Below are 27877 nucleotides of genomic sequence, written 5' to 3'. Positions count from 1 at the left end.
AGCCTCAGTCCACAACATTTCTGGTAGTACCTCTCAACACTACTTTATATTCAGCCTTGGGATTTTGAAATTATGATAGATCCAAGTCAGAACTAGTGAGCCTCCTATTTTAGGCAAATACGGCGTTTTCCAGCATGCAAATTGACGGTGCAATAAAGCAGAAAGAGGCATGTTGATGAAAAAGCGACATGTAGCAGTGAGCCTGGAGGCCGCTGTCGCTTGTCCCGCCTACATGACATTTTGTGAAAACTCAATTGGCGCTTTTTCTGCCAATCAAGTGATGTCACCGAGGTGTTAAGGCAGCTGATGTGACCACAGGTACGATGTCCACGTCGACTGTTCTTGCCTTCTTCCAACTGATGGTGTCCAGGTTAAATGTGATAAAATGCTGTTTGGTTGTGTGAACACCGGTTTAGTCGACTGGACTGTGACATTACTGTAGGTTAGCGCCTCGCTAGCCAACCATTAAGAAAGGTAGCCATTGTTTGAGTTGTTGGCTAACATGGCAACGTAAGCTAACGACGCCGGCATGCAGGTTGTCCTCATTCAGCTTATTGTTCGAACATACCGGTAAGTATGCTTGTTTTAATATTGATAGGTTACACTAACTACACCTCTGGGTATGCATGTTGCTGCTAACGTTAACCTCTGAATTAGTGTTGAGACTGTAGACCGTGTTAAACAAAAAAAAACGTCTTCAGCTCCGTTGCTAGGCAGCTAGCATTAGCTGGCTGCTGCTGTTGTCAAGGAACACTCGGGCTTTATATTAATTATAGAAGCTTTCTGTTAGCCTTTCTGGTAACTTGAGGACTTAAAAGTTACTTTAGCAAGGGGTCTGTTATCCTCTGAAAGAGTCCACCTCAGGCCCATTAATTGAGAAACCCTATATCCTGGTCATGGGTTTTTCCTGCCCCCTCCAGTCTTTCAAGCTCAATTTATTGTAATTGTACTCTCAAACCTATATAAACTGCATCAAAACGAAGCGTATTTCCATCCTATTTAGGTGAATGGTGGAGGAATAACATACACGTTTGTGGCTAAAAAGCAATAGGACTGTCGGCTGCTTATCTGTTTATTGACCACCTGAAGAAATGAGGCAGTAACACGCAGGTAAGGAGATCCAGGTACTTCAACAGTTACATTCTATGTGAAATCTGTTGTTAACTGTCAGTGTAATGTTCAGAAAGTTGTCACTGCAAATTAAGTAAATGCCAAAAAGTTTGGAACACCACATCTTTTGCATGGTGGTGGATGTTTCTGTGAAGGCTCTGTTGTCCAGGTGGTTTACATAGTAGAGAAGCTTGAATCTTCAACTGGACTGGGTTGCTTGATGCAAGGACGTTTCGCTTCAAATCGTAGAAGCTTCCTCAGCTAAAATTCTTGCTCTTCAGACTACCAGAGCAAGAATTTTAGCTGAGGAAGCTTCTGCAATTTGAAGCAAAACGTCCTTGCGTCAAGCAACCCAGTCCAATCGAAGATTCAAGCTTCTCTACTATGGTGGTGGATGACCAAAACATAATTTCCAGTTAAAGAAATCCCCTTTACAATGGCTACCCAGCAGGAATGGATGATCTAGACTTAAAACTATATCACAATATTTATTTTTTGCAATAAATTGTGAATTTCTCCTCTGAGATCAATAAAGTTTATCTGTATCTTTAAAGCTATAAATGACAATATGAAAATTGTACAATTTGGCTTTTTTGCCACCTCACATCTTGATGGCACCTTGCAGACATTGTTCTAAATAAGTTAAAATTTGACCTTTTTAACTTGTTTTTACTGTAGCAATTGTTTTAAAGTGTCATGCTAAATTCATAGATAACTGCATTGACTTTAAATTTTGAAAATGGTGATAGAGGTATTTGAGCATATGCTAAACAAAAAATGTATGGATTTGATGGCATTGTTTGAATACACTAAATATGGCTGTATAGACCTTCATGAGGTATTATGATTTGAGTATAATAATTATGAACTAATTACTATACTCCACTTCCCTCCACCAAAAATCTATCAGCTGCTTCTGGCTTGCAAGACTTTCCAGGCAGTAGTGCTGAGTTTGCACTTCGAGGAATGCATTTACTTTTTGACGATCGGGAATCTCCCTATTTGATGACGTAGATGTAATCCTCCCCCAACCTCATTTTCAGACGCTACTCCTGTGATGAATAGAAGTTGGGAAATTCTGTGAAAAATTGAGTCAAACATTTGCTTTTAAAGGTAAGATCGAGTTTCAAATAATATAGAACATGTGATTATGTACTTTGCTGTCAAGTTTGGTGGTGATCGAAGCATTTGCTTGCATATTTTTATGAACCACAACACCGATGTCAAGACGGTGGACATGGCGAAATAGCCGGTTACTACTGTCGGTAAACAGTGCATATATGGCGGATCGTTGCAAATCACACATTTGAATGCGATAATAATTAGGTTTGACGGAGTACCATCATTTTGAAATGTAAACAATGAGGCACTGGTCACAGCTTTTCCCTTAAGCACACAGACTAAAATGACGAAGCTCTTCTTACCTTCAAATGCTCATACTTTATATGTGACATAGAACAAATATTTAAACACCATTTTCAAGGGCTCTATAGGCTCTTTCCAACCACAGCATTTCTGTTACAATTCATTTAACTTTCATTTTTTTTCATGTACCTACTATATGTCCATCTGTTCATGACTTGTGCAAGTGCAATTCTTAAGTTGTTTAGTGGATTTCAATGAAACTTCATGAAATGGAAGCACACACTGCAGCAATTTGTGGATTGTGGTGCTTTGTTAAGCGAAACTATTTCACAAAATTATCATCGAAGTGCCCCATTTTGTGGGAATTCTTGTAAAAGTTTAAATTCACTTCATGGTCAGTTGTTTCGTTACTGATTCTTGTAGGACTTTGGTGAGTCTCGGCACACTGCAGGTGATCTGTCAAAGACTGTGGTCAGACACTGGACACCTCACGTGGTTCATGGTCTTACCCAGTGCACCTGATCATTGTTCATTTTGGCCAGGATCTTTAACTCTTCACTGAATGTTTTATGATGGTTGTGCATGTGTGCGTCCGTGAAGCATGCCCTTGTATTGAAATGGTTGGATCTCAAAATTTGCATCAAAGTTTTTGGAGCATATTTTCTTTAGCAGCCTGGTCTATGTGGAGCACTGGTCCGGCCTCTGACATTGTTATACACTGAAGACTGAAATAGTTTTGCTGACTTCAGTTTTCTGCTAGTCATTTTCTGTATATCCCAAACAGGAACAAGTATTTATCATCCCCATCTGAATACAAACTGAAGTAAGGAATGCACATTTTTATATGCCTTTCATTTGAATGCATGTATTACTGTTAAGTCTGGGAGCATGCATTGGTGTTGTCACAACCACCATATGGTTTCTCAAATCTAATTTACCAATTGCCCAGGCAGACAATTAGTCCATCCGCACCTCCTGTAAGTCACCTTCTATTTGTCTCAACTAGATGATGTGTGGAAGTCTCCATGACCTTTTTCCATTTCCGTGGGTCCTCAGCAGTGACGACTTGACTATACTTGGAAGTGCACCATATGGTTGTGGTTTTGTTCCCTCACTAAGCAAGGTGTACAACTCATCTGGATCTTCATAAATAATGGCTCCTTTGACATAAAGTCATACTAGTGGTATCCATAGATTTTTCAGAGAAACATATTACAAACATCTAATCTTGAGTCACTGATTCAAGACCAAGCTCCTGGAAATGTGAAGGTCACTGTCGCATACAGGCATGGTGCAGTGTTGATGAAGGAGCTCATGAAGTCACTGAAAGCCTGGATCTTAGTCTTGATCCAGGACAGTTATGAACCCAAACCCTCGGACAACTTCTCAAGTGTTGTAACTGGGACATCCATTGATACGACAAAGATTCCTGCATCATTCGCAAAGTCAATGGACCACATTCTTACCCAAGACACAGTCCATGCAAGCACTAAACAGAGTAGGAGGCAGAACACATCCCTTACCTCTTTCCCCCATGCCGCACAGCACTTGCAGTGTCTGTATATAGGCCAGTTATATCTTGCAAATTGTTTGGGATCCTGTTATTTCTCAAGATGTCCCTCAGAGCAGCCTGTTCAGCTGCATCATATACTGTACAAAAACATACCCCACCAAGAATTCCTGCTTAAGTTTGTGCTTGTATTAATGAATATGTGCAGAGCAAGAAGAATGTTGCCCATGGTTGATTTCTTGGGTGTGATGGTGGATCATATTATACACATTTCAGCAAGCTTATATGGATGACTGGGTATGAGTTTTGCGTCTGCTGCCCTTCCCGACTCAACTCCACATGGGCATGGGTTGTGGGCATGGGTTTCCTTCAGATTTTAGTGGTACTACAAGTCTTTGTGGTACTGCTGAACAGTCCAGTACTTTTTAGCAGTAATTTTATCTGTACATTTTGGAGAAGGAAAAACAAACAAAAAAAAAAATCGAAGAACAAAATTAACAATGCTTTATTTGGCTTATATACCGTTTAAAAAGTGCAAGCACACCTTGAGTGTTTAATTCTCTCTGCAGTTGTCTGTTCTGTGTGTGCACGTGCAATAGAGAAAGACTGAACGACTGCTATCACGCAGGTTCCTATTTCACGTGCGCACACACAGAGAGAGATGGAGGAACAAGCTGCATCTTGTGTTACATGGGCACACATACTCGAGCTACACACACAGAGAGAGTGCTTAATTTCTCAGTTTCCTAAAGCAGTACCATTAAAGAATGGACCTTACCGATACTCCAGACATTAATTGAGTCCCGGGGACCATTTAGTACCATGTTTCGGTACTCATCCCTAACAGGCAGTCTTAAACCATGGGACTTCTGTTTTGGAAGCACATGCATTATCTACTTGGCCACCTTGATGCAATGCATCCTTATATAATTAAAAACAATCAGTTTCTGTACCTGTGTTGGATAGAATGGAGCAGCTGCTTGCCTGTGCTCACTTTTTGAGCAGACAATGCAACACACACACCACACAGTTATACAAGACAAACAAGAAGCAAATCTACATTTCAGTACATAATTTGACAGGTTTAACCCCCCCCCCCCCCCATTCAATAATGATATTTTTTATACTTGCCAATATACAGATCATATTTTTTGGAGCCTAACTCACAAACCTCATGTCATTTAAAAGCTGGTAATGCAAATCTGGCTGAGAAGCTGTCAAAACAGTTTGTACAAATAGATGGTGAAAAACAAAAACCTACTTTTAAACATGTTTTAAAAAAAAAAATTTAAATGGCGACAGTCACTTCTGGGTCACATCATTTGCATCAAATGAAAAACCAAAATGGTATGAGTGCTAGACAGCCTACCACCGAAGTTTTGGATTTGAGCAAGAAATTGTGAAATGAGCCATTGAAATGTTTGTAATACCACTTCATCATTGTACAGCAGAGGGCAATGTTGTGCTGTTTTTGAATAGAATAGAATTTCTTATTATCATTGTACATGACACCAGAAAAAAAATACTGTGCATGACAATGAAATTAAAAACAATCTCTTAAAAGCACATTTAAAATAAATAAATAGAATAATAAATAACCCTAAAAATTCAACATAAAACCTAGTTAAAACACTCAATCACAATCATAAAATGGTGGTGGTAGATGTTGGAATTCAGAGCAAAGACTACTGTAAATAGATTTTCAACCTGTGGGAAGTGTTGTTGGATGCTAGTTTGCGAGAGCAGTCTTCTCATCTCATTTTAATGTACCTTTACAGCTGTGGTCTCTCTACATGATGTGTGACGGCTCTGAAGTCAGCAAGCTGTATCTGACCCTCTGTGCCTCATCTTGGGCCAGGTTCCCCACCTCCTTATCTCCCTGAAGGCCTTCTGTTTCAGCCTGCCAAGATGACCGACAGGAAGGAGCCACCCTTTTTTAATGACAGTGTTGAAACTTTTCACCATAAACTTCCTTTCTATGATACGATGGACCTCTTCATAGAGACTCTAACGGGGACCTGTTTTGAGCTACGTGTGTTGCCCTATGAAGCTGTCATTTCAGTCAAGGCAAAGATCCAGCAATTGGAAGGTACATCTCACTCACAGGAACTTTTACTTCAAAGTTTGTGTTTACTTTTTCTTTTTTTAATAGTACAGTACTTCATATTTTGTCCATGTCCAGATATGTCAGCCACCTGCATCAAACTGCCTATACAGTACAATTAGCAATGAGCATAAATTGAACTTAAAACAACCAGATTTATCATTACACAATGCCAAAATATGGCCATTGGGAATAACAAAGACTTTGTGTCTGTTGCTGTGCTCAGCATAAGTCCAGTCTTACTACTGCCAGGACGGGCAGCGGACATTGCTGCTTGTCGGCAGGCTGACGCGGTCAAAGTTCAACCCTTTTTTTTTTTTTTTTTTAAATTGAACAAAAGAAAAAACATAAGTTCAACTGGACAGAGGTGGGGGGAGTTTCACGTGCAAAGTTTCTTTCGCAGAATTGCTGTTTGTGTGTTTACGCGCTCAGCCTGACGCCTCGATGGAATGGCAAGAGGATGATGGACACTTTCCCACCGAAACTCTTGCTCAGTCATCCTTCCGTGCGCAGCAGGACCTGGTGCTGACAAAGTCCTCAGGACGACGATCTGTCATCTGATTAACAAAAAGGAAAAAAAACAAAAAACAAATTGTCCTGTGATCGTTTGTCTGCAAAACGGAGCAAGAGATGGTGTGCGCACGAGCAACGTGCACACTCATTATATTTAGGAGCGCGTCTTAAAGAGCTTCCGTCTTCATTCACGTTCACTGCGCTGCTCTGAACTTGTTGAACACTGATAAAGCATCAGAGGGGTACACTGAAGACTGTCAGGGCGCAAATGTAAGTTTTTTTTTTTTTTTTTTTTTTTTTTTTCCTTTTACTTTTCAAGTTGACTCTTGAACTTTCGACGCTCTGAGCTGTGATGTAGCTTTGCGCTGTCCAATAGGAACGATGCGTCGGGCCAAAACACGGAAGACTAGTGGCAGAAACCACTGATCTGTACAAATGGTAAATGAACTGCATTTATAAAGCGCTTTTCCATCTGCATCAGACGCTCAAAGCGCTTTACAATTATGCCTCACATTCACCCTGATGTCAGAGTGCTGCCATACAAGGCGCTCACTACACACCGGGAGCAATAGGGGATTAAAGACCTTGCCCAAGTGCCCTTAGTGATTTTCCAGTCAGGCGGGGGTTTAAACCACAGATCAGTGCAGAAACCACATGTCTGAAGAAAAATCCTTGGAAATGTTTTTTGTTGTTGTTCGTTACCTCAGAATTTCTGATTACTGTTTAAAACATTTAGAACACTTGTAATTAAAATAGCTAAATTAATAAATGGTTCTTTAGAAACCTTTAATCTATAAATTAAAACCACCTGTTATTTCAGATTGGATAATTTCTTGTTTAACATAAGGAACCTTTGACATATTTTTAGACAAATAAAATAACATGGAAATTTGTACATTTTTTTTGTCTGGTAGATTATTACTTGATTGTTCAAGTTTCCTCAAGGAGAAGTGCACTGTTTAAGTGATAAATAATAAAATAAGGTGATTATATATTTAGCATTTGTTCATTGTTCATTCAGTTTTTTAAAGTATCGGATCGGGACTCGGTATCGGCAGATACTCGCAATCGGATCGGGGCCAAAAAAAACCTGATCGGGACATCCCTAAATACAAATATACAGGACAGTTTGGCAGTCCATGCTGGTCTCCAGGACGGGAGGCTGGCTGGGGAGGGGAGGGGGATTTGGGTCCACAGATCCCACCTACTTCATGACCATTGCAAAGAAGACACCCACTCCTACTTCTGGATGCAGCTGTACCTCGGACAGAGAAAAATAACAATCGAGTGGCAGAAAGACTAGAAATACGGTATAACTTTGTCAGCATTAAGCAACAAGAAAAACAGATGAAATACTAAGGTGATCGCTGGCCACTAGCCCTAATCTTCACTGAAAGACCCAGGCTTTAGATAAAGTTGAGGCCGCGGCCCGCTTTGTTTACTAATAAAATGAATTTAAAAGGGTGAAAAGCATAGTAACATACTAGCCATACAAAAAACGGGAAAATAAGTGTATCTTAAGTCTAGGCTTGAAAGTCTCTACAGAATCTGATTGTTTTATTGATGCAGGGTGATCATTCTACAGAACAGGGGCATGATAAGAGAAAGCTCTATGACCGGCAGACTTTTTATTGACCCTAGGGACACAAAGTAGTCCTGTACCCTGAGAATGCAGAGCCCCGGCCAGTTCATAGGGGTTAAGTAAGGAGGTGCTAGTGCGTGAATAAACTTATAGGTTAATAGCAGAACCCTAAAATCTGATTTCAGAGACAGGAAGCCACTGAAGAGATTCCAAAATGGGTGTAATGTGGTCAAACTTTCTGCTTCCTGTCAAAAGTCTGGCAGTAGCATTTTTTAACTAATTACTACAACTTTTGGCCTGAGGCTCATTTCCAGGTGTGTGCTGCAGGTTACTCATCTCTGCGGGCCTCGGTGCCTGTACAGGGCTTTATTCTCCTGCATTTAAAAAAAATGAATAAAATAGCATTGGTTCCTCTAAAGTCCAGAGCTACACACTCGCTCGCTGCTGATCAACCGCTAATGTAGCTCGAGGTTTATACCAACTGGTCACTGGGACTGGACCATATCATACCATCCACAATACTACCTGTATAATTTTTATGCAATTTTTAAAAAAGTGTCAAATCATGATATAAATAGCTAGATTTTTGTTACTCATTAGGGGAGTAGCAAGATGCCTGCTTCAGTGTGCTTTTTGGGGGATTGGGGGGGCACAATTCTTCTCCTGGTGAATAACGTCAAGCATGATTGCTCCAGAGATGTTGGCTGTAATTGTTAATTGGTGTCAGTCAGCAGAAGTGTCTCTCATCAGCTGTACTGCTGTTGGTAGAGCAGAAGGAATGAGCAGCCTGAGTGAAATGCAGATGGCATGGTGGAAGACTATAAAATCCACTCACTTTCCAGGCTGACTGGTTTAAAGTGTGGCAGATTCTCCACACCAAACAAGCAAGCTCTGTGTGTATGTGTAACATAGCTCTGCTCTTGGTCAAACTGACTTTATAGCAATGCTCAACCAAGCTGGACTTGAAACCAACACAAACATACTAGTCATCTGATGTCCTTAACTGACAACAATGTTCTGCTTTACACAATCACCAGTGATATTAATTTTTGCCTTATTAACATCAGATCATTGTCCATCAAATTCATTGTAACTGCACTGATGTAGGCCAATGGGCATCTTTGCAATGGATGGATAAGTCTGACTAAATATTTCTCTAATTGTTTTTTTCTTTTCTTTTTTTGAATGCACATGTTTCCATGAAGTGTATTATCAGTTTGATTCAGATTTTGCAATTTTGTATTAATGTTGTAGCGTGCACACACAACAACACAAGCCTAATCATGTCTTAAAGTGAGAGCAGCGTGTCAGCCTCTGATCATTAAATTTCCTTAAAATATTGTGAGACAATTTTGAGGTTATATTGCCCATCCCTACTGGTCACTGTAACTAGCACAGTGGAATGTGATTGCCACTTCAGGTTTTACCATTATCCTGATGTCTCCCAGCTCTTGATAATCTGGAAATGGCTAATCCACTTCAAGTGTGGCTAGAACAGGGTGACACTTGCAGAGCAGGTTTGGGTAAAAACAAACCAAAAAAAATTATTCATAAGGACTTAACAGTCTAAGATATATGGTTAAAATCAAAAGTCCTCAAACATCCTTTGTTACCATTTTCTTTTTTTCCCCTCAGTTTGCTCAGTGTGTAACGAGATGTCAGCCATGTCTGCGTGTGTCATGAAAAATGCAACTCCACAGTGCAATGTTCTATTTTCTGGTTTATCCAACATTAGGAGTCTCCAATTGGTTCAAAATGTTGCTGCCAGAATTTTTACTAGAAGTAGAAAGTTTGACCATATTACACTGATTTTGGCCTCTCTTCACTGGCTTCCTGTCTCTGAGGGGGTCTGATTTCTGCTATTATAAAATTATTAATGGATTAGCACTTCCCTACCTAACTGACCTAATTACACCCTACATACCAACCCATGCTTTGCATTCCCACAGCGCAGGACTCCTTTGTGTCCCTAAGGTTTACCAAAAAAGAAGCCAGCAGGCCACAGAATCTTCTCTTATCATGGAATGATTTCCCTGCAGCGATAATACTGTCAGATTCCGTAGAGACATTCAAGTCCAGACTAAAGACAGCTCTGTTCTTCCTCTTGTATGGCTATCATACAGTGTGTAGTATGGAAGTATGCTTTCTCTCCTTTTAATTGATATTATTAGCAACGGAGCAGGTCTGTGCCTCCTGCCTGACTGTATCTAAATTCTGAGTCTGTTAGTGAAGCATAGAGCTAGCTGCCAGCAACCACCTTAGCAATCTCTTTGCTTCCGTGTTGATTTACTGCTGGTAAATTAATGCCTCAGGTGCATTTATTTCCAACTGACTGATTCTGCTGTTTTTCTTTCTGTCTGAGGCACTCACAGCACCAGTGACTGATCCTGGCCCTGCACCCCAGAGCGTCAGACTGACCTCATGATGCCATGCCTGTTGCACCACTGACCGGCGGTCCTGCCCTGCAGCCTACCAGTGCTGGACATGGACGCCTATGTATTAGAGACCCAACATGGGCTCTATTTTCAATTAAGCACTCTGTTTTTGTTGCTTTTCTGTTTGGAAAGAAATTCTTATACAATTTGTAAAAACCTTGTAACTGTTAGAAAGGCCTAAACAGTAGGTCACCCAACTGGGTCTAGCCTGCTTGAGGTTTCTTCCTCATTATCTCCACAGGGAGTTTTTCTGTACCACTGTCACCTGTTTGCTTGCTCAGGGGGGTTGGTAATGTTAGGCCTTACTCATGTGACCCACCCGCAGCAGCACTGGGTCATTGTGTTCACTTAGTGGGCACAGTGGCATGCACTACGTCATTCCCAAGAAGTAGTGTGTGTGTTTGGTCTTAGACTGTGATCACTTTGTGTTTGTGGGGGAGTTCCACTTTTATAATTGTAGAAAAAATAGAATGTAAACATAATTAGACCAATAGACTTTTTGAAGACAGGAGGTATTCTGTCTTAATACACGCCATCTGAAAAGTATGCACAGTGCTTCACTTTTGTAACATTTTGTAATGTTACAGCCTTATTCAAAAATGGAGTAATTTCTTTTTTTTTTTTTTTTTTTTTTTTTTTTTTTTTTTTTTTCTTTCTTTCTTTCTTCAAAATTTTATTCTTAACACCCCGTAATGACATGAAAAGGTTTGGGGGGGTTGTTGCATTTAAAAAAACAAAAAAAAAACTAATAAATGTACATGTGAACCATGTTAATATGCGCAGGTTGTAGTCCACAAAATCAATCCACAAGTTATCTTAAACTGCGAGTTAATGAGGTTGACCAGAAATGTATAGCAGGTTTGTACAGTAGTATAAATTTTCAGGGTCCACAAATCAAATGCAAATAAAGCCGAAACACGAGTTACGCATACACAAATCAACAGGGTTCGTCTGTACATAAGTATTCACACTCTTTGCTCAATACTTTGTTGATGCACCTTTCGCAGTAATTGCAACCTCAAGTCTTCTTGAATATGATGCCACAAGTTTGGCACACCTACAGTGCATCCAGAAATTATTCACAGCGCTTCACTTTATCCTCATTTTATGTTGCAGCCTTAATCCAAAATGGATGAAATTCATTTTTTTTTTCCCCCTCACAATTCTACACACAATACCCCGAAATGACAATGTGAAGTTTTGTCGAGATTTTTGCACGTTCATTAAGAATAAAAAGCTCAGAAATCTGCATGGAAAAAGACTGAGTACATAAGTATTCAGTCTTTGCCATGCAATTTAAAATTGAGCTCAGGTGCATACTGTTTTCACTGATCATCCTTGATGTTTCTACAGCTTAATTGGAGTCCATCTGGGGTATGATTCAGTTAATTGGATATGATTTGGAAAGGTGCACACCACTCTACGTGCAGTGAGGCAAATAAGTATTTGATACACTCGATTTTGCAAGTTTTCCCGCCTACAAAGAATGGAGAGGTCTGTAATTTTTATCGTTGGTGCACGTGAGGGACAGAATCAATTTTTTTTTCCAGAAAATCACGTGTTTTTTTTTTATTAATTTGCTTTTTATTGCATGAAATAAGTATTTGATAGAATAGAAAAACATAAGATGAGTTTACTCCTGCACGTCATAGGGCATGCAAGTGCGTGCATCAAAGTCGTGCAAGTGTCAGCGCACCTTTAGGCAGTTGCTTGTAGACAATTTCAGAATGCAGAGTGGGTTTCAAAACGTTTGCATAGTATTTGAGTGATGAGGTTATTAGCTTGTCCTGTGCTTTTTGTTGATATAATCCATACCTGGTTGGTCAGTACTGCTTGGCTCCTCTGCTCGTGTGAAAACCACTGCAGTGGTGGCTGGCAATTTTACTTCATGTCTCATGTATAAGCAGTTATGTGCACTGTGTCACAGTTCATGTGTTCTGTGATTCTGCCACGTTCAGCATTTGCGTAGGAATGTCTTTAGGGGGTGTGGGGGGTTGTGAATTATCTTTCATGGTGCAGATGCATGTGTTGGCTAGCATTCCCATCTGGCCTGTAAACACATCTATTAAATATGAGTAGCTTCTCAACTGTGGTTGTTTGCTTTCCTTCTCTCTAAGGTATCCCTGTTTCCCAGCAACACCTTATCTGGAACAATTTGGAGCTGGACAATGAACATTGTCTACATGACTATGGGTAAAGCTTCTGTTTCTGACCTTTTTTGGTGTGCTTTAGGTTTCTTTGAACAGTTCTAAGCAGTATATTTGAAAATACACCACACACATTTGGAGTAATTTATATGTGCCTTTCAAGAGTCTGTCCTGTGATGAGTGTAGACCTGCGTTTGGTGATTTCACATGTCCAGTTTAAACTGGATTAGTTATAGACCTCACCCTCCCTTGCGCTGATGTTTGAGATTGTATTATTGTTGTGGATGCTTGTCATTTAATTTTCCAGCTGAATAGTCTCTGTTGGCATCTTGCTAAGCTCTCCACTTATTTTGCAGCAAGCTTTCAGAGTTTTAGAATCTGAGCAGCAGAGTTGGTAATTAAATATCTGCTCACATGAAATAGATGTTCTGGTGGAATTCCCTATTGTGCACACCAGTTCATCTGCAAATCATCCAGCCATGTATACGGCAGAGGTCTGATACAATGTAAAGCATTTCATACTAATTGTAAATCTGGTGCGTACTGTTTATTACATCTCTGCCATTAGATTTGCATAAACTGCAAAGGCAAGGGAATGGGTTCCTTTAGTGTTCTTGTGTTGCTGAACCGATCCTCAATCTGTTTGCAGCATTGCCGAGGGCTGCACCCTGAAACTGGTCTTGGCTATGAGGGGAGGCCCGATTAATACCAGAAGAGGTATGAAAAATTTCCAAACGATTTTCTATTTGCACACTGTCAGGATCTATTGATCTACCTTCTGTTCCTCTCTTAGTTACAATAGAAGACCCTGTGAAAGAGGTGGCAGACCAGATGGAGGGCACAAGGGAGCAGGGCTTTGAAAAAAGTGTATCCAACAAACAGGTCACATTTGTGGTTTACCGTGAGAGTGACCAGCTCAACTTCTTCAGAGTAGTCGACAGAGGAGATGGCACACTCACTCCTCTGGCTGAATCACTGAGGTTGGCATATGTGTGATCACAATATCTGGTGTGTGCGTCTTATTCCAGCTTTCACCGAATTAAATATTCATTCCATTGAAAGAATGTAAAAACATTCTTTATTTGTTTTATATAATGGCTAAAATAGATCCTTGTCATTTGACAGTTTATTAATTTATAAACAACAGAAAAGGGGCTTACATTTTTGCATTCCATTGCTGCTAAAGTCCAAATTGTTACATGCAGTCCGGTGATGCTGTGCATCGACTTCAGACTTCCATAAAAAAGAAAAAAAAGACTTTGTGTAGTTCCTCAGTCCAGCCAAAAATCACGTCAGCTTTTCATGTGAACAGTTCTTCATGCATCCAGACGGCTTACAGCGGAGTGGATTTTATGTGTTACAAGAATTGGCAGCATCAGTTAGCTCAATCAAATCATGTCTCTGTAGAGTTGTTGTCCCCCACGCACGCAAACACAGGTGCACGCAACCTGGTCGGCGCTTGTGCGCGTACTACCAAAAAAAGACTGTGTACATCCTCAGTGCAGCGAAAAAAAAATCACATCAGAAATTAGTCCAGCTTTTCATTCCAACTTCCTGCCAACAGCCTCCAGACAGCCAGTGGATTTGTTGTGTGTGCGCGCGTGCGCAGAGTGCAATGGAACCAAGCCGCACTCTAAATGCAATGCAACACAAATGGGATGAATTAATCCTTGTCATGTAACATACAAAGCACCAATCAAATGGCAAGGATCCATTCAGCCGTTATATAAAATACAAATAATGAATGTTTGAGTTCAGTGGTACGAATATTTAATTCGGTGAATTAAATATTCTTTCCATTGAATGAATGTAAAAACATTCATTATTTGTTTTATATAACGGCTAAAATAGATCCTTGTCATTTGATACTATGTTAATTTACAAACAACAGAAAAGGGACTTACATTTTGGATTTGTGTGTGTGTGTGTGTGTGTGTGTGTGTGTGTGTGTGTGTGTGTGTGTGTGTGTGTGTGTGTGTTCGAAGAATTAATACAGTCAAGTTAGTTCCTTCAAATTTCACAGGTTTAGCTAAACTAGTGGATGGGGTTTGCAGCGTGCAATAATACCAACCTTATGGAACCAAATTGCACTCTAAATGCAACGCACCACAAATGGGATGAATAATCCATGTCACGTGACATACAAAGCACCAATCAAATGACAAGGATCCACTCAGCCGTTATTTAATTGAATATAATGTACAACAGGGTGATTGTTGTTCAGACAGAAACTGTAACATCTGCACACTTTTGGTTTGATGAGAACCTGGTCAGATTAGTGTTGTTTTTGTCTACATTGTTTTCCAGTGGGGGCTCAGTGTATAATGTGTACCCAGAAGAGGAGGATGGAGAGAGTTCTGTGGCCGCACAGCAGAAGCTCGAGAACTCCATTACCATGAGTAAAATGAAGATGCTCAAAGCCAAGATGGATGATATGAATCTTAACAAAAAGGTAGTAAGCTCCTGAGATAATCACACTTGTCAGATTTCAAAGATGGTAGTTACAAAATCATGCTCCATTGATTTTTGAGCAGTTTTAAATTTGTCCTTGCTTCATGAAAAAATACCCTATAATAAGGGTTCCTGTGGATCCTTAAAAAAAATCTTAAGACATTAAATTTATTGAAAAATAATGCCTTTATTGGTATTAAAATGTTTTATATAAGCCTTTCAAAAATCTTAATGAAACTAAGACATGGGAAGTAGGATGGTGGATTGCCTGAGTGTAACTGAAATGTTGGTTTTAAATTTCATTCTGAGTGGCATTTCCAAAGACTTAAATCTGTCTTTCCTTAGCTGTAAGAGCCCTGTTTAATGCCTTTATTAAGATGAAGCTCATGTTTTTCAAGTTATGATTTTCAGTATTTTTAATCGATTAAAGAAAGAAACCAAATCCTCTTTTAAATGGAGAAAACCATTCTGCTCATCATGAATCATAAAAATACAGCTTTAATTCTCTTTTTTGAAGAGAATCCTGTACTACCAAGGTATTCCATTATATTGTGCCAGCTGTTTGGGTATGCTAATAGAGGTTTTGTTAAACTGGGTAATGAGGACAACGTGACCTCTTTCTGAAATGCCAAATTAGCTTGAAATGGTGTACATGCTGTTTACACAATGTGTAGTATTATTTAAAATTACTGTTTTCCTGTGGGAAATGATAATGCTTATAAACAATGTGTCCATTTAAAGAAATGTCATACCTGCTTCAAGAAATATCAAAATCATGCTAAATAGACCATCAGACAGCTTGAACTGCTTTAATTTTATGTCGCCCTTGTGTCCTGTTGTTGTTCATTAAAATTAGTCTTCTTTATATGCCATGTTCTTGTGAGATGTCAGATGCCCCACCTGCTTGGGCGCTTTGCTCAGTCATCACTGTTGCCTTCTTGCACAGTATTTTATATTTTTTCATATTTTAATTTTATTTTACTTTTAGGAAACCCCTGGAATACAACATATTCCTTTAAATAGTAAAATAATTTTTGTTTCAAATACTGCAAATATACTGTCTAGTGTGTTGGTTGTCTGAATTCACATATCCATGTTCATGTCTGTCTTCCAGCCAAAGAAGTCTGCAAAATTAAAACCACGGCCCCCTGTTAGCCCCATTCCCTGTGGTAGCACTGTAGGACCCTCAAGCACAAGACACCATCATCGCCTATTTTGCATGCTTCCCCAGACTAACCAGCTTCAGCAGTCAAATACACAACTACCTCCAGTCAGGGATCATAACTCTGTGCACTCCACAAATCTCTGTGCTCCAACACCGTGTGCTCACCTCTCTGTCTCCAGGCGACCCCCTTCTTTTTCTTCGCCTTCTTGTTATATGCTTGAAGAGAAAGAAGAGGAGGAGCCATGGGAGGCAAGCCCACCCTTTGCAAACATACACCCCCCTCCAAAGGTATCTCGATTAGACATTGGTAGCGCCAGGTTCATGAGAGACTTTGTGTACCCTCAGCTCCCTCCAACCTACACCAGAGGGCCACCTGAGGCCACCTGTGAGGCAGCTAAGCATGCAGCAGGGGCAGTGGGCCTGGGTTTGTTAGAGAAAGGAACTGGATTGCTGGAGCCCAGCAAGTCTGGAGCTACTTTTGGGGAACTGTCACACACTCTGAGCCTGGACGTGTCCACACAGGCAGAGGGAGGACATCGTACCTTTGACGTTGGGGCACAGCACCAGCTTCCCCTCGCCCCCTCCCCACTCAGTTCTTGGCCACGAGGGACTAATGATGCAATCGCCAGCAGAACCAATAGGACGCAGTTTGGTAGTTCTTTTCATGTCAGCCCTCCCTCTCCTTTGCCCACCTCACCATCCCCTGCCACAAAACTGCTGCCTCAGCCATTTGATTCCACAGTGTCCTTTTTACAGCCTATCCTACAAGCACAAATTAAGCCATCCACCACATCCCCCCATCCCTCCACGACTTCGTCTCATCCTCCACGCCCCCATGGTGTCAAAGTAGAATCACCTGGAAAGATGCCAGAGTTCATCTCCAAAAAGGAAGCAAGAGACATCGCCAACATGGCCAGTCAAACCTATAAGGAGCCGCTGGGGTCTGTCGACAGAGCTGAGCTCCTTGCTTCTCTGTCCAAAAGGCCTTCAGATAACTGTATGAATGACTGCCTCCACGAGGGCTTGGGTCTAACTTTGGCATTACCTCTTGCTGCTCCCTCAGGAGAGGGTAATCTTGGATCCAGACTGCCCTCCATCCCAGCTCACAGCCTCATTCCAAATGATGGTGTCAGACAAATGTCACCCCTGCACAGAGCAACAGCCTCTTATATGGTGAGCAAAGACATGACCATTGTTAATTAGGACTGCACCAATTATTTTTGAACCCTTATTTCCTGAAGTATAAATTGTGTTGCATTATCTGTCGTGCCTGTCCAAAGAAAGGGGAGGGGGAGCTATTGAAGAGTGGAGAGAAAAAAGGCAAATCTTGCCTTTTTTCTCTATTATCGGCTCTTTAATTTGGTATTTTTGTGGATTGTTGTAGTGTAGCAGACATCTCCCAAAATTGACATTCTCTGGAAAGAAAAAAAAGTACCCCTGCAGTTTTATTTTTTAAAGCTTGTTGATTATTTGGCTATTATATCCTTTGGTTAATTTACCAGTAAGTTCTAACAGTAAATTCTCCCAATAGGTTTCAACTTGGTATTGGCATATTTTGTCATTAAAAGCTATTTATTTTACACATTTACCATATACATTGCCAAAAATGAAAAAGGCTGACAAAAATGTGGAAGAAAATCTTGTACACAGCTTATTTTCTGGATAATTCGTATGTTCAGTTCAAGGCCACCCCTGCCCATTCTCCATGTAATGTGGAGCTCCATCAGGAAGAGCATCCAGCATAACAGTTGTGCCAAGTCACCATAGCAGATTCACCTCGGATCTGCTATGGTGATCCACAAGTGAAATGAGGGAGAAGCCAAAGGTACTTGTCTTCTTCTTCTTCTTTTTTTTTTTTTTTTTTTTTTGGTCCTAAAATTGAGAAAAAAATATGTTGTATCCTCAACCAAAATATACTGTTTACTGTCCATGAAGAGCAGAGAAACCAGAAAAAGATTCACATTTAAGAAGCTAAAATCCAATAATTTAAAAGGAGAAAACATTAATTGGTTGAGTACCATATTACTTGGCCATAAATATTATTGCCACTTCATAGTGTGGTGTTTGGTATTGAACCTAATCTCCCACTAAGCCTTAAAACAGCAAAGCTACATTTTTATTTAAAAAAAAAAGGAGAAAAACATTGCATGTAAGCTACAAAGAAATATACAGTGTTTTTGAAATCCACTTCTTTCAAATCATTTCCATACATTTTGAAAGCCAGACCTATCATATGTACCACAAATTAAATCTTTATTCATTTGTAATTAAATTGTATGTACAAGTCGCTAAATGAAAATTCACTTGCGTTAAACAGCTTAAAAATCAAGATTAATACAAAGCATCCCATGCGTGTTGTATTGAACTTTTGTTAGCTGTATTGATGCTTCTCAGCAGGTCAGTTTTCTATAGTTAATGTGTCTCTCGGAAGTCACTTAATAATGCTTAAAGTAGTGGTGACCTTGTATATTTTGAAGTTCCTAAAGTCCTACAGATGATATAATTGGGGGAGGGGTTCTCTTTTTCATTAGTGAAATGTTTAAGCTGTTTGGGACCGTTAGTTAAAAAAGTTCTGAAACATTTCATGTTGCTGTTTTTGTCAGGCCACCAACAGTCTCACATCAGCTGGGGGCCTTTCACATTTGTTTGGGAGAACAGGTAAGGGGCATTTTCAGTAATCTGTTAGCAAATAGAGAAATTGTTTCATAAATAACCTATTTTCCTGTGGATTTAAGAACATCTAGTAAGTAAGTAAATTTTATTTATATAGCACCTTTCACAGACAAGAGCCACAAGGTGCTTCATAACATAAAAGCAGAGTACACCACACAAAACATCAGACAATGGCTGAGACATAAAAACATAAAACATAACATAGGATCACAGAGCAGCCTAAAAGCTAAGCAAACGCTTGAGTAAAAAGGAAAGTCTTAAGTTGGCTTTTAAAAGTATCGACAGAGTCCAGTGAGCGCAGAGAGAGCGGGAGACCATTCCAAAGCCTGGGAGCAACAGCCTGGAAGGATCGCTCTCCTCTGGTTGCAAAATGGGTGCGAGGAACCATCAACAGATTTTGGTCCACAGACCTCAAAGCCCTGGCAGGGGCATAAGGCTGGATGAGGTCACAGATATAGGGAGGCTCTAAAAGTTAAAACCAAAATTTTAAAATTGATCCTGAAGGACACTGGCAGCCAATGAAGCTCCTTTAAAATTGGGGAAATATGAGTCCTTCTGTTAGCTTGTGTCAGAATTCATGCTGCAGAGTTCTGTACAATCTGTTGGTGCTGTTTGTTATAAAAAAAAAGCACACATTTATTAGTCAAAAGCCAAGATACAATGGCTGATAGGTGGAGTTGTATGTAGAGAAGATGTAATGAGAAAGCACTTAAATGCAAGCTGTTTGAGCTGTACAACAAAGCACCACTGAGGTTTAAAATATTCATTATTGCTAAAAATGCAATCCAAAGTGCCATGCCTGTTCACTCATTAATTTATTGCTCCACTGATATGTTTACACCGTTCACAGAGAGGCTGGCTAAATACACACAATACTGAGGCAAGAAACAGAACATCTCTTTTGTGTTTGGGCTAATGTATTTAGGGAAGCGACAAATGCAGTTTCTGTTTATGTGTAACAAGAGGAATCCCTGTTTGAAGGCATGGTGTAGAACCCCAAACGTTATGTAAAATGCAGGGCTGCGAAAACTCGGCGGATCCGCAGATTTCATCATGGGAGGGTGTTTTTACTCTGTAATCCTGATTGTCATTGAGTTTTTAAAATGTCTATTGCAAAGTGTTCTTTTTTTTTGTTTTGTTTTTTTACGACATCATGCAAGTTTTATAAGTCTGCAGCGGTATGTGTGTTACAGATACAAATCAGTGTCCTCAGATCCGTGGCATTTCGAGGAGAAAAAAGCCTGGCTGTTACGACAGTGGTCGTAAAGCGGGACTGGTTGGCTGCTGCAGTGATGCTGTGTTGCTCCTGTGCGACCCATAAGCTAAACGTAGCATGTGGACATCGCAGACTTTTAGAGCTCTAAAGTTTTTAAAAGAAGAATTGTGCGGCATGTCTCTGTCACGGACCGACGTCGGATAGGGAGAAGATGGCATGAAAGTCTGATAAGGACAAGAATCCGTGGAATTGTCGCTGGTTTCATCAACACACCTGAAAGATAAAAGAAACGGGAAAAAGTGAACTGTGCCCTCTCAGGAAACACGGTAAGAATTTTTCTCTCTGGAAAATAAACATTGTACTGTTCAAACAGGATTTTAGACAAGATTATGTGACTTTTCATTAATCTAGACATTTTCATTGGAAAAAAGACTGGCTTTGAATGCATTTACATGAATTTACACAAGAATGTAAAAGAGTTTTTATTAATGTCGACTTTTTCTTTTGAGTGGATTTACAAGAATTTACCACTGTTGCTCTGGGGGTTGGTAAGGTTAGACCTTACCTGTGTGAAGCGCCTTGAGGCAACTCTGTTGTGATTTGGCGCTATATACAGGAAAATAAATTGAAAAAATTATTTATTTATTATTTTTTTGTCATTGATATTTTACCATGAATTTCAAAATATTCTACCAGTTTTAGCTGTGGTTTTTGAAATGCTTTAAGTCTTTTCAGTCTTAATGAATTTCATGTAGTTTAATTGTTCTGGGTTAATGCATAATTTGGTTTAGAATTCAAAGGAAAATCATTCCAGATCCTACGTCCACATCATATTCTGTTATTTCAACATGATCATTGACTGTTCAAATAAAATGTTGAATACAGGGTCATTTAAATATGCACTAATTTTGAGATTTTTTTTGTGTGTGTGTTCCAGGAGATGTTGAAAATGTATCATTAGATAAAAAATTAATTTGGTTTCTGGGATAACATGGGGTCCGTGACCCCGGCTCTCAAATTTTCCTCAGATTTCACAATTTTCATTTCACAGCCCAGAAAATGTAAATTAAAAACAGAATACAATGATTTGCAAATCCTCTTCAACCTATATTCAATTGAATACACCACAAAGGCAAGATATTAAATGTTCAGACTGATAAACCTTTTTTTTTTTGTGCAAATATTTGCTCATTTTGAAATGGATGTCTGCAACAAATTTCAAAAAAGCTGGGACAGTGGTACGTTTACCACTGTTACATTTCCTTCTAACAGCACTCAATAAGTGTTTGGGAACTGAGGACACTAAATGTTGAAGCTTTGTAGGTGGAATTCTTTCCCATTCTTGCGTGATGTACGACTTCAGTTGTTAAACAGTCCGGGGTCTCTGTTGTATGTTGCACTTCATAATGTGCCTCACATTTTAAATGGGCGACAGGTCTGGACTGCAGGCAGGCCAGTCTAATACCCGCACTCTTTTACTATGAAGCCACGCTGTTGTAACACGTGCAGAATGTGGCTTGGTATTGTCTTGCTGAAATAAGCAGGGACATCCCTGTGCTGCTCCGAAAGTCGGATGTACCTTTCAGCATTGATGGTGCCATCACAGATGTGTAAGTTGCCCATGCCATGGGCACTAACGCACGCCCATACCATCACAGATGCTGGCTTTTGAATTTTGTTTCCAATTAACCTGTTCACCTGTGGAATGTTCCAAACAGGTGTTCTTTGAGCATTCATCAACTTTCCCAGTCTTTTGTTGCCCCCATCCCAACTTTTTTGAATCGTGTTGCAGGCATCCATTTCAGAGTGAGCAAATATTTGCATAAAAACAAAAAAGTCTATCAGTTTGAACATTAAATATCTTGTCTTTGTGGTGTATTCAATTGAATGTAGGTTGAAGAGGATTTGCAAATCATTGTATTCTGTTTTTAATTTACATTTCACACAACGTCCCAACTTCATTGGAATTGGGGTTGTAAGTCAAAAACTGTCAGAGCTGAACACTGATATTTGGAGGCTGTTTTGAACAACAAGAATCATAAAGCAGTTTCTTTAATGACTGCTATACTGCTCGTTACTTGTATAATCATTTCCATCTCGGCAGCCTCAAGTGTACAATGTACAGCAATAATCTGGTTACTGACCTTATTCTAAATAAGACCATATTTAATTTAAACAGTGTTTAGAGGAGTTGTTTAAAGAACATTCCAATCATAATTCCTATTTGGGCAGCATAGTGACTAGAGTGTGAGGTTGATAGACAGATTGGGGTGGTGTCTGATGTTTTGCGGACCCTGTACCGGACTGTCATAGTGAAGGAGCTGAGCCGGAAGTCGAGGTTTTCAGTTTACCAGTCAGTTTCCTCCTATCTTTAACTATGGCCATGAAATTTGGGTAATGACGGAATGAATAAGATCACAGATACAAGTGGTGGAAATTAGATTAGTCTGTCAGGTATCTGGGCTCCAGGACAAGGGTGAGAAGCTCGAGTAGCCGAGAGGGACTCCGAGTAGAGGTGCTGCTTCTTCACATCAAAAAAAAAGAAGCTGATGTGGTTCAGGCACCTGGTGAGAATGCCCCCCAGTCATCTCCTGAGGGAGGTCTTCCAAACATGTCTAACTGGGAGGAGACCCCCAGGAAAGACCCAGGACATGCTGTAGGGATAATTTTGACCAGATAGCTTGGAGTACCTTGGGATCCACCAGGAAGAGTTGCAGGACTTGGCCATGGATAGGGAAGTGTGGGATGAGCTGCTTGATCAGCTGCCACTGCATTGCAGACAACTGGTCGAAAATTAAAGGACATGTCGCATGTTTTTAATGTCCTAGTTAGCAACACAACATCAAAGTATTCATGGTTTTTCCGTGCACTTGCACTCATAATTAATCATCTCTTTTTTTTTTTTTGTTTTTTTTTGTGCTCTCCGTGAGAGTTAATAGGTGCATTTCTGGAAAACATCTCACTCGGCAATTCTCTGTATGTGACATACATATTAGAAAAATAACGCAATGCTAAAATAGCCTCAGCCGTATGAGCATTGTGTTCTGTATAATTTGCAGTTTTATAAGTCGGGTTTTCAAAGTGTGGGAGAGTGAGCCCCCCCTCGGACAACAAATGAATAGCTGCGCCCACCCCCCATGGACAACACACAATTTTGTGTTTTTAAGGAACGGTCTATACATTTACACATTTTACAGCCTTTGTAAACATTTTAAACATGTTTTTAAATAACTTTATATTCTATTTTTATCTTTTGTCATATATTAACATCGTTTTTTGAGCATGTAAACATCTGTGCTTTTAAACGTCTTTGGCATAACACATTTTAACATAACGGATGGATATTGATAAGATTTTATCTATCGATCCGATTCTTTATCGATTCCCTTATCAATACCTCCTGTGAATTTTCTGTGTACTAAAAGTAGGCTTGACCGGTTTTCTACATCACTAACCTTTTATTGAGTCTTAAAGTAAATAAATATGAAATTGTTCACTGGATCCTTGATCTCTGGACATAAATAAAAATAAACAGTCTGTAGTTTTTCTCAAAAGCATTTCCTTTCAGACATGAATGGTATGAATGTCACTCCATACCCCTGAGTTGAGCTCTTACAGCTGGCTGTACTGCAAGTCAGCATCAATGTAATTCATAAAGAACACAAGACGTCTGATGTTTGAAGGAAAAAAGCATTTTAGTCTGTTGTAATTTGTTGTCTGTGTTATGTTTATGTTAATTCTGACCGGACTCCATCTTGACTTGGCAGAGAGCAGTGCAGTGTTTAGAGCTGTGTGAAGGGAACAGAGGATGATTCTCGTTTCTTCCCTGCAACAAGACAAGAGCCCTAGTTAGTGACTTTAATCCGCACAAAAGTGACTCACGATTAACATTTTTAAATGGCTTTGAGAGGGCTTAAGAAGGGGACTTGCCGCTTCTGAAAAGCAGCGAAGCAGTGAACCAACGAAGCAGCAGTCGGAGCACTGCTTCATTGTTTCAAGCTTCAAAGTGGAGCCATTGCAGTAGCAGTTGATTACAGGCCTTACAGGAGGTCTGTAATCAATGTAGAGAAATGATCACTTTCCTGATAAAATGCTCTCGAACACAACGGCTGCTCTATTGATGCCGGTGGATCAAATCTTAATGATTCTCAAAATGAGCCGGTACATGATACCCATCCCACCCTCGTGGTGGCGCGCCTCACACTTTGAAAACCACTTAAGTAGCAGCCCGCAACCAGACTGTGATGTCATGGTGGAGCTCTACTCTGATTGGCTGTCACCCCCGCCACTCAAAAACTCACATCTGATAAATGTCTTTAAATGAATTAAGAGGTATTATTAGCTTCTAAAACAGCATTTTCAGTTTTAGAAGTGTTTATTTCTTGCTCGCTTTTACATAATATATGAGAAAGGTGTCATTTCTAGTCCCCCCCCAAAAAAACAAAGCGGTTAGCACCTAATGCGCTAATGTCCGAGAGATCATGCCATAAAATTAGGTACAGAATGTGACATTTTAAATGTCTCAAAATAGGCCAAGGTTAGCCATCTTTGAACTTGTCCAAGGTCTGTGTCCCAAGAATGTTCCCTTAGAATTTGAAGACTGTGGCAGTAAGAAAACTGGACTTAATCCTGTACACAGACAGACGGATGTATGGATGCCAGGTCTTCGCAATACCCAGTGGCCATATGTTGGCCTTGGGTAAAAACAGAAACATCCCAGTGGCTGACAGCGAAATGACTGTGGTTATGTCCCTCGGGAAATGACCTGGTGGCATTCTCACCAGGTGCCCCAACCACCCCAGCTGGCTCTTTTCGACCTGAAGAAGCAGCAGTTCTACCCAGAGTCCCTCCCAGCTAGTCGAACTTCTCACCGTCCAGGAGTGTAAGCACAGATACCTGAAGGACGAATCTCATTTCCACCGCTTCATCCATGATCTTATTCTTTTAGTCATTACCCAAATTTCATTACCATAGGTAAGGATAGGAGCGTAAATCGACTAGTAACCTGAGAGCTTCGCTTTGCGGCTCAGCTCCACGACAGTCCGGTACAGCATCCGCAAAACAGACTATCGATCTCACACTCCAGTCACTATGCTGCCCAAATAGGGAATATGATTGGAATATTCTTTAAACGACTCCTCGAAATAACTAAAATATGGTTTTATTTAGAATAAAGTGAGTAACCAGATTATTGCTGTCCTTTGTACACTTTAGGCTGCTGAGATAGAAAAGATTATATAAATAACGAGCAGTGTTGCATGTGTCAAAGGTGTGTTTTTGAAGCTCTGGTTTAAACAGACATGTTATTCAGGAGCACCTGGAACAAGAACTCTTACACACTTATTTATAGGTTATAACTAAGTAACTTTATCTCCATTTTCCAACATATTTCACTGTAAAAATTTAAATTTACAGTCAAACTCTAGCTGTTTACATATATATAGATGTCACATATCAAGGTAAACTTTTCATTTCACATGAATTTTTTTCTCTCCTTTTGAGAATTAATTTTCAGGCATCTGACTTGACTGAAATGCAGTTTGACTCCATGATCAATCATTTCACAGCAGCTCCTGTAAAATAGAAGTGTTTTCATTTTTCTCTCAGGGGCACCTACATACCAGCTACCTCCAGTGAAGCCTCCCACAGGCAGCAAGAAGAGCTCCAAGCACTGCTTTCTTTGCGGCAGGAAGACCGGCCTGGCCACCAGCTATGAGTGCAGGTACAAGTGCCTCCAGCATTTCTGCCTGCTGAATTTGTCAAATATGTTTTGGAGAGCCCCTGAGTGCAGAAAATGACTTTTCATCATTGCATCACTTTGTACACTGAACAAAAATATAAATGCAATGTTTGTTTTTGCTCCTATTTTTCATGAGCTGAACTCGAAAGATGTAAAACATTTTCTATGTACACAAGACGTATTTCTCTCAAGACGTGCTCACAAATATGTTAGTGAGCACTTCTCCTTTGCTGAGATAATCCATCCTATCTTAATGTGTGGCATATCAAGATGTTGATTAGACAGCATGATCGTTGCACAGGTGTGACTTAGGCTGAACACAATAAGAGGCCACTCGGAAAAGCACAGTTTTGCTTTATTTGGGGAGGGTTTCCTGGGGGGGTCAGAATACCAGTCAGTATCTGGTGTAACCACCATTTGGCTCACACAGTGCAACACATCTCCTTCACAAAGAGTTGATCAGCAGGCAAATGCCATCGAATGTGAGCATTTGCCCACTCAAGTCTGTTATGACGATGAACTGTAGTCAGGTCCAGATTCCGATGAGGACAACGAGCATGCAGATGAGCTTCCCTGAGCTTCCTTTGGAGACAGCTTATGGTACAAAAATGAACATTCAGTTCACAGGCAACAGCTCTGGTGGACATTCCTGTAGTCAGCATGACAATTGCATGCTCCCTCAAAACTTGCAACATCTATTCCATTGTGCTGTGTGATAAAACTGAACATTTCAGAGTGGCCTTCTACTGTGGCCAGCCTAAGTGCACCTGTGCAATAATCATGCTGTCTAGTCAGCATCTTGATATGCCACTCCTGTGAGGTGGGATGCATTATCTCCGCAAAGGAGTGCTCGCTAACACAGATTTAGACAGATTTGTGAACAGTATTGAGAGAAGCAGGTCTTCTGTGTATATAGAAAATGTTTTAGATCTTTGAGTTCAGCTCATGACAAATGGGAGCAAAAACAAGTGTTGCATTTATATTTTCGTTCAGTGTATCTGAGAAACAGGCCTTGTTAGGGTTATCAGAACTAAAGGCTCCTGCACACAGGTCTGAGATGCTTCCTTCTCTCTGACAGTTTGCAGGCGTGAGATGCACATCCAATCTGGTGCAAGTGTGTGAAACTTTAATTGCTTAACACTGACCGTTTTATGGTATAACCATTTAAATCACTTTCCCCAGCTGTTGTCAGAAGACAGAACAGTTATAAGTTTGACTTATATAGTTGACTTCCGTTTTCTTATTATTAGACTGACATGAGAAATGTGATTAATCTGTAATTGTTTATTGCTCAGTAATTTCATTCTCTACATTCAGTTTGTGCTGATTGTGAGATGTGGAAAATAAAATCATGGAAGACTGTTCATTGGAATGTTTCAGGTGTGGCCACAGCTTCTGTGCAACACACCGCTATGCAGAGACACACAACTGCTCGTACGACTACAAGAGTGCCGGCCGACGGCTTCTACAGCAGACAAACCCTCTCATCAGCGCCCCCAAGCTGCCCAAGATTTAAATCCAGTTCCCCTCACAGCTAAAAGGCTTGGGTGGGGGTGCTGAACACTAGAGGTTCATCTGACTGAACAGGAACCTCAAAGGTCTGTTAACTTAGCATAAGCCACTGTGTGCTTTTTACCTGCCAATTTCCAATTAAAATTTTGATACGCCAAGTGTGAACAAATCAAAATGGCACAGACATACGTATGTTACATCTAGAAAATGTGAAGCTTTTTTTTTTTTTCCTTCTGAAATGTTTTTCTTCATTGCAAAAAAAAGTGCTTGTTTGTAGGTTGTTTTTGGGAACATCTGCTGCATGATCAGTGTACTTATGTTTAGATTTGTCTGCCTTTTATTTTTTTTACTTTT

At 40.1% G+C, this 27877-nt stretch overlaps 1 protein-coding gene across 2 annotated transcripts; it reads left to right on the top strand.

The window, feature by feature from the left end:
- Nucleotides 1-282: 282 nt before the first annotated feature.
- On the top strand, nucleotides 283-27866 carry zfand4 (zinc finger, AN1-type domain 4). Of its 2 annotated transcripts, XM_034184989.1 has the most exons (11): nucleotides 283-570; nucleotides 1004-1110; nucleotides 5885-6074; nucleotides 12737-12812; nucleotides 13416-13483; nucleotides 13560-13746; nucleotides 15074-15218; nucleotides 16332-17555; nucleotides 18986-19040; nucleotides 25879-25993; nucleotides 27392-27866. In XM_034184989.1, the coding sequence occupies exons 3-11, from the start codon at nucleotides 5894-5896 to the stop codon at nucleotides 27525-27527; spliced, it is 2187 nt and encodes a 728-aa protein (XP_034040880.1). In that variant the 5' UTR covers nucleotides 283-570; nucleotides 1004-1110; nucleotides 5885-5893; the 3' UTR covers nucleotides 27528-27866. The 2 variants fall into 2 exon arrangements, with proteins under 2 accessions (XP_034040880.1, XP_034040879.1); XM_034184988.1 differs by lacking the exon at nucleotides 1004-1110 and having other exon boundaries at nucleotides 13560-13752.
- The last annotated feature ends 11 nt before the right edge of the window (nucleotides 27867-27877 follow it).

The sequence above is a fragment of the Thalassophryne amazonica genome, chromosome 13, assembly GCF_902500255.1.
Source record: "Thalassophryne amazonica chromosome 13, fThaAma1.1, whole genome shotgun sequence".
Lineage (NCBI taxonomy): Eukaryota > Metazoa > Chordata > Actinopteri > Batrachoidiformes > Batrachoididae > Thalassophryne > Thalassophryne amazonica.
The sequence above is the reverse complement of the archived record's forward strand: the minus strand, read 5'-3'. Positions and strand labels throughout refer to the sequence as shown.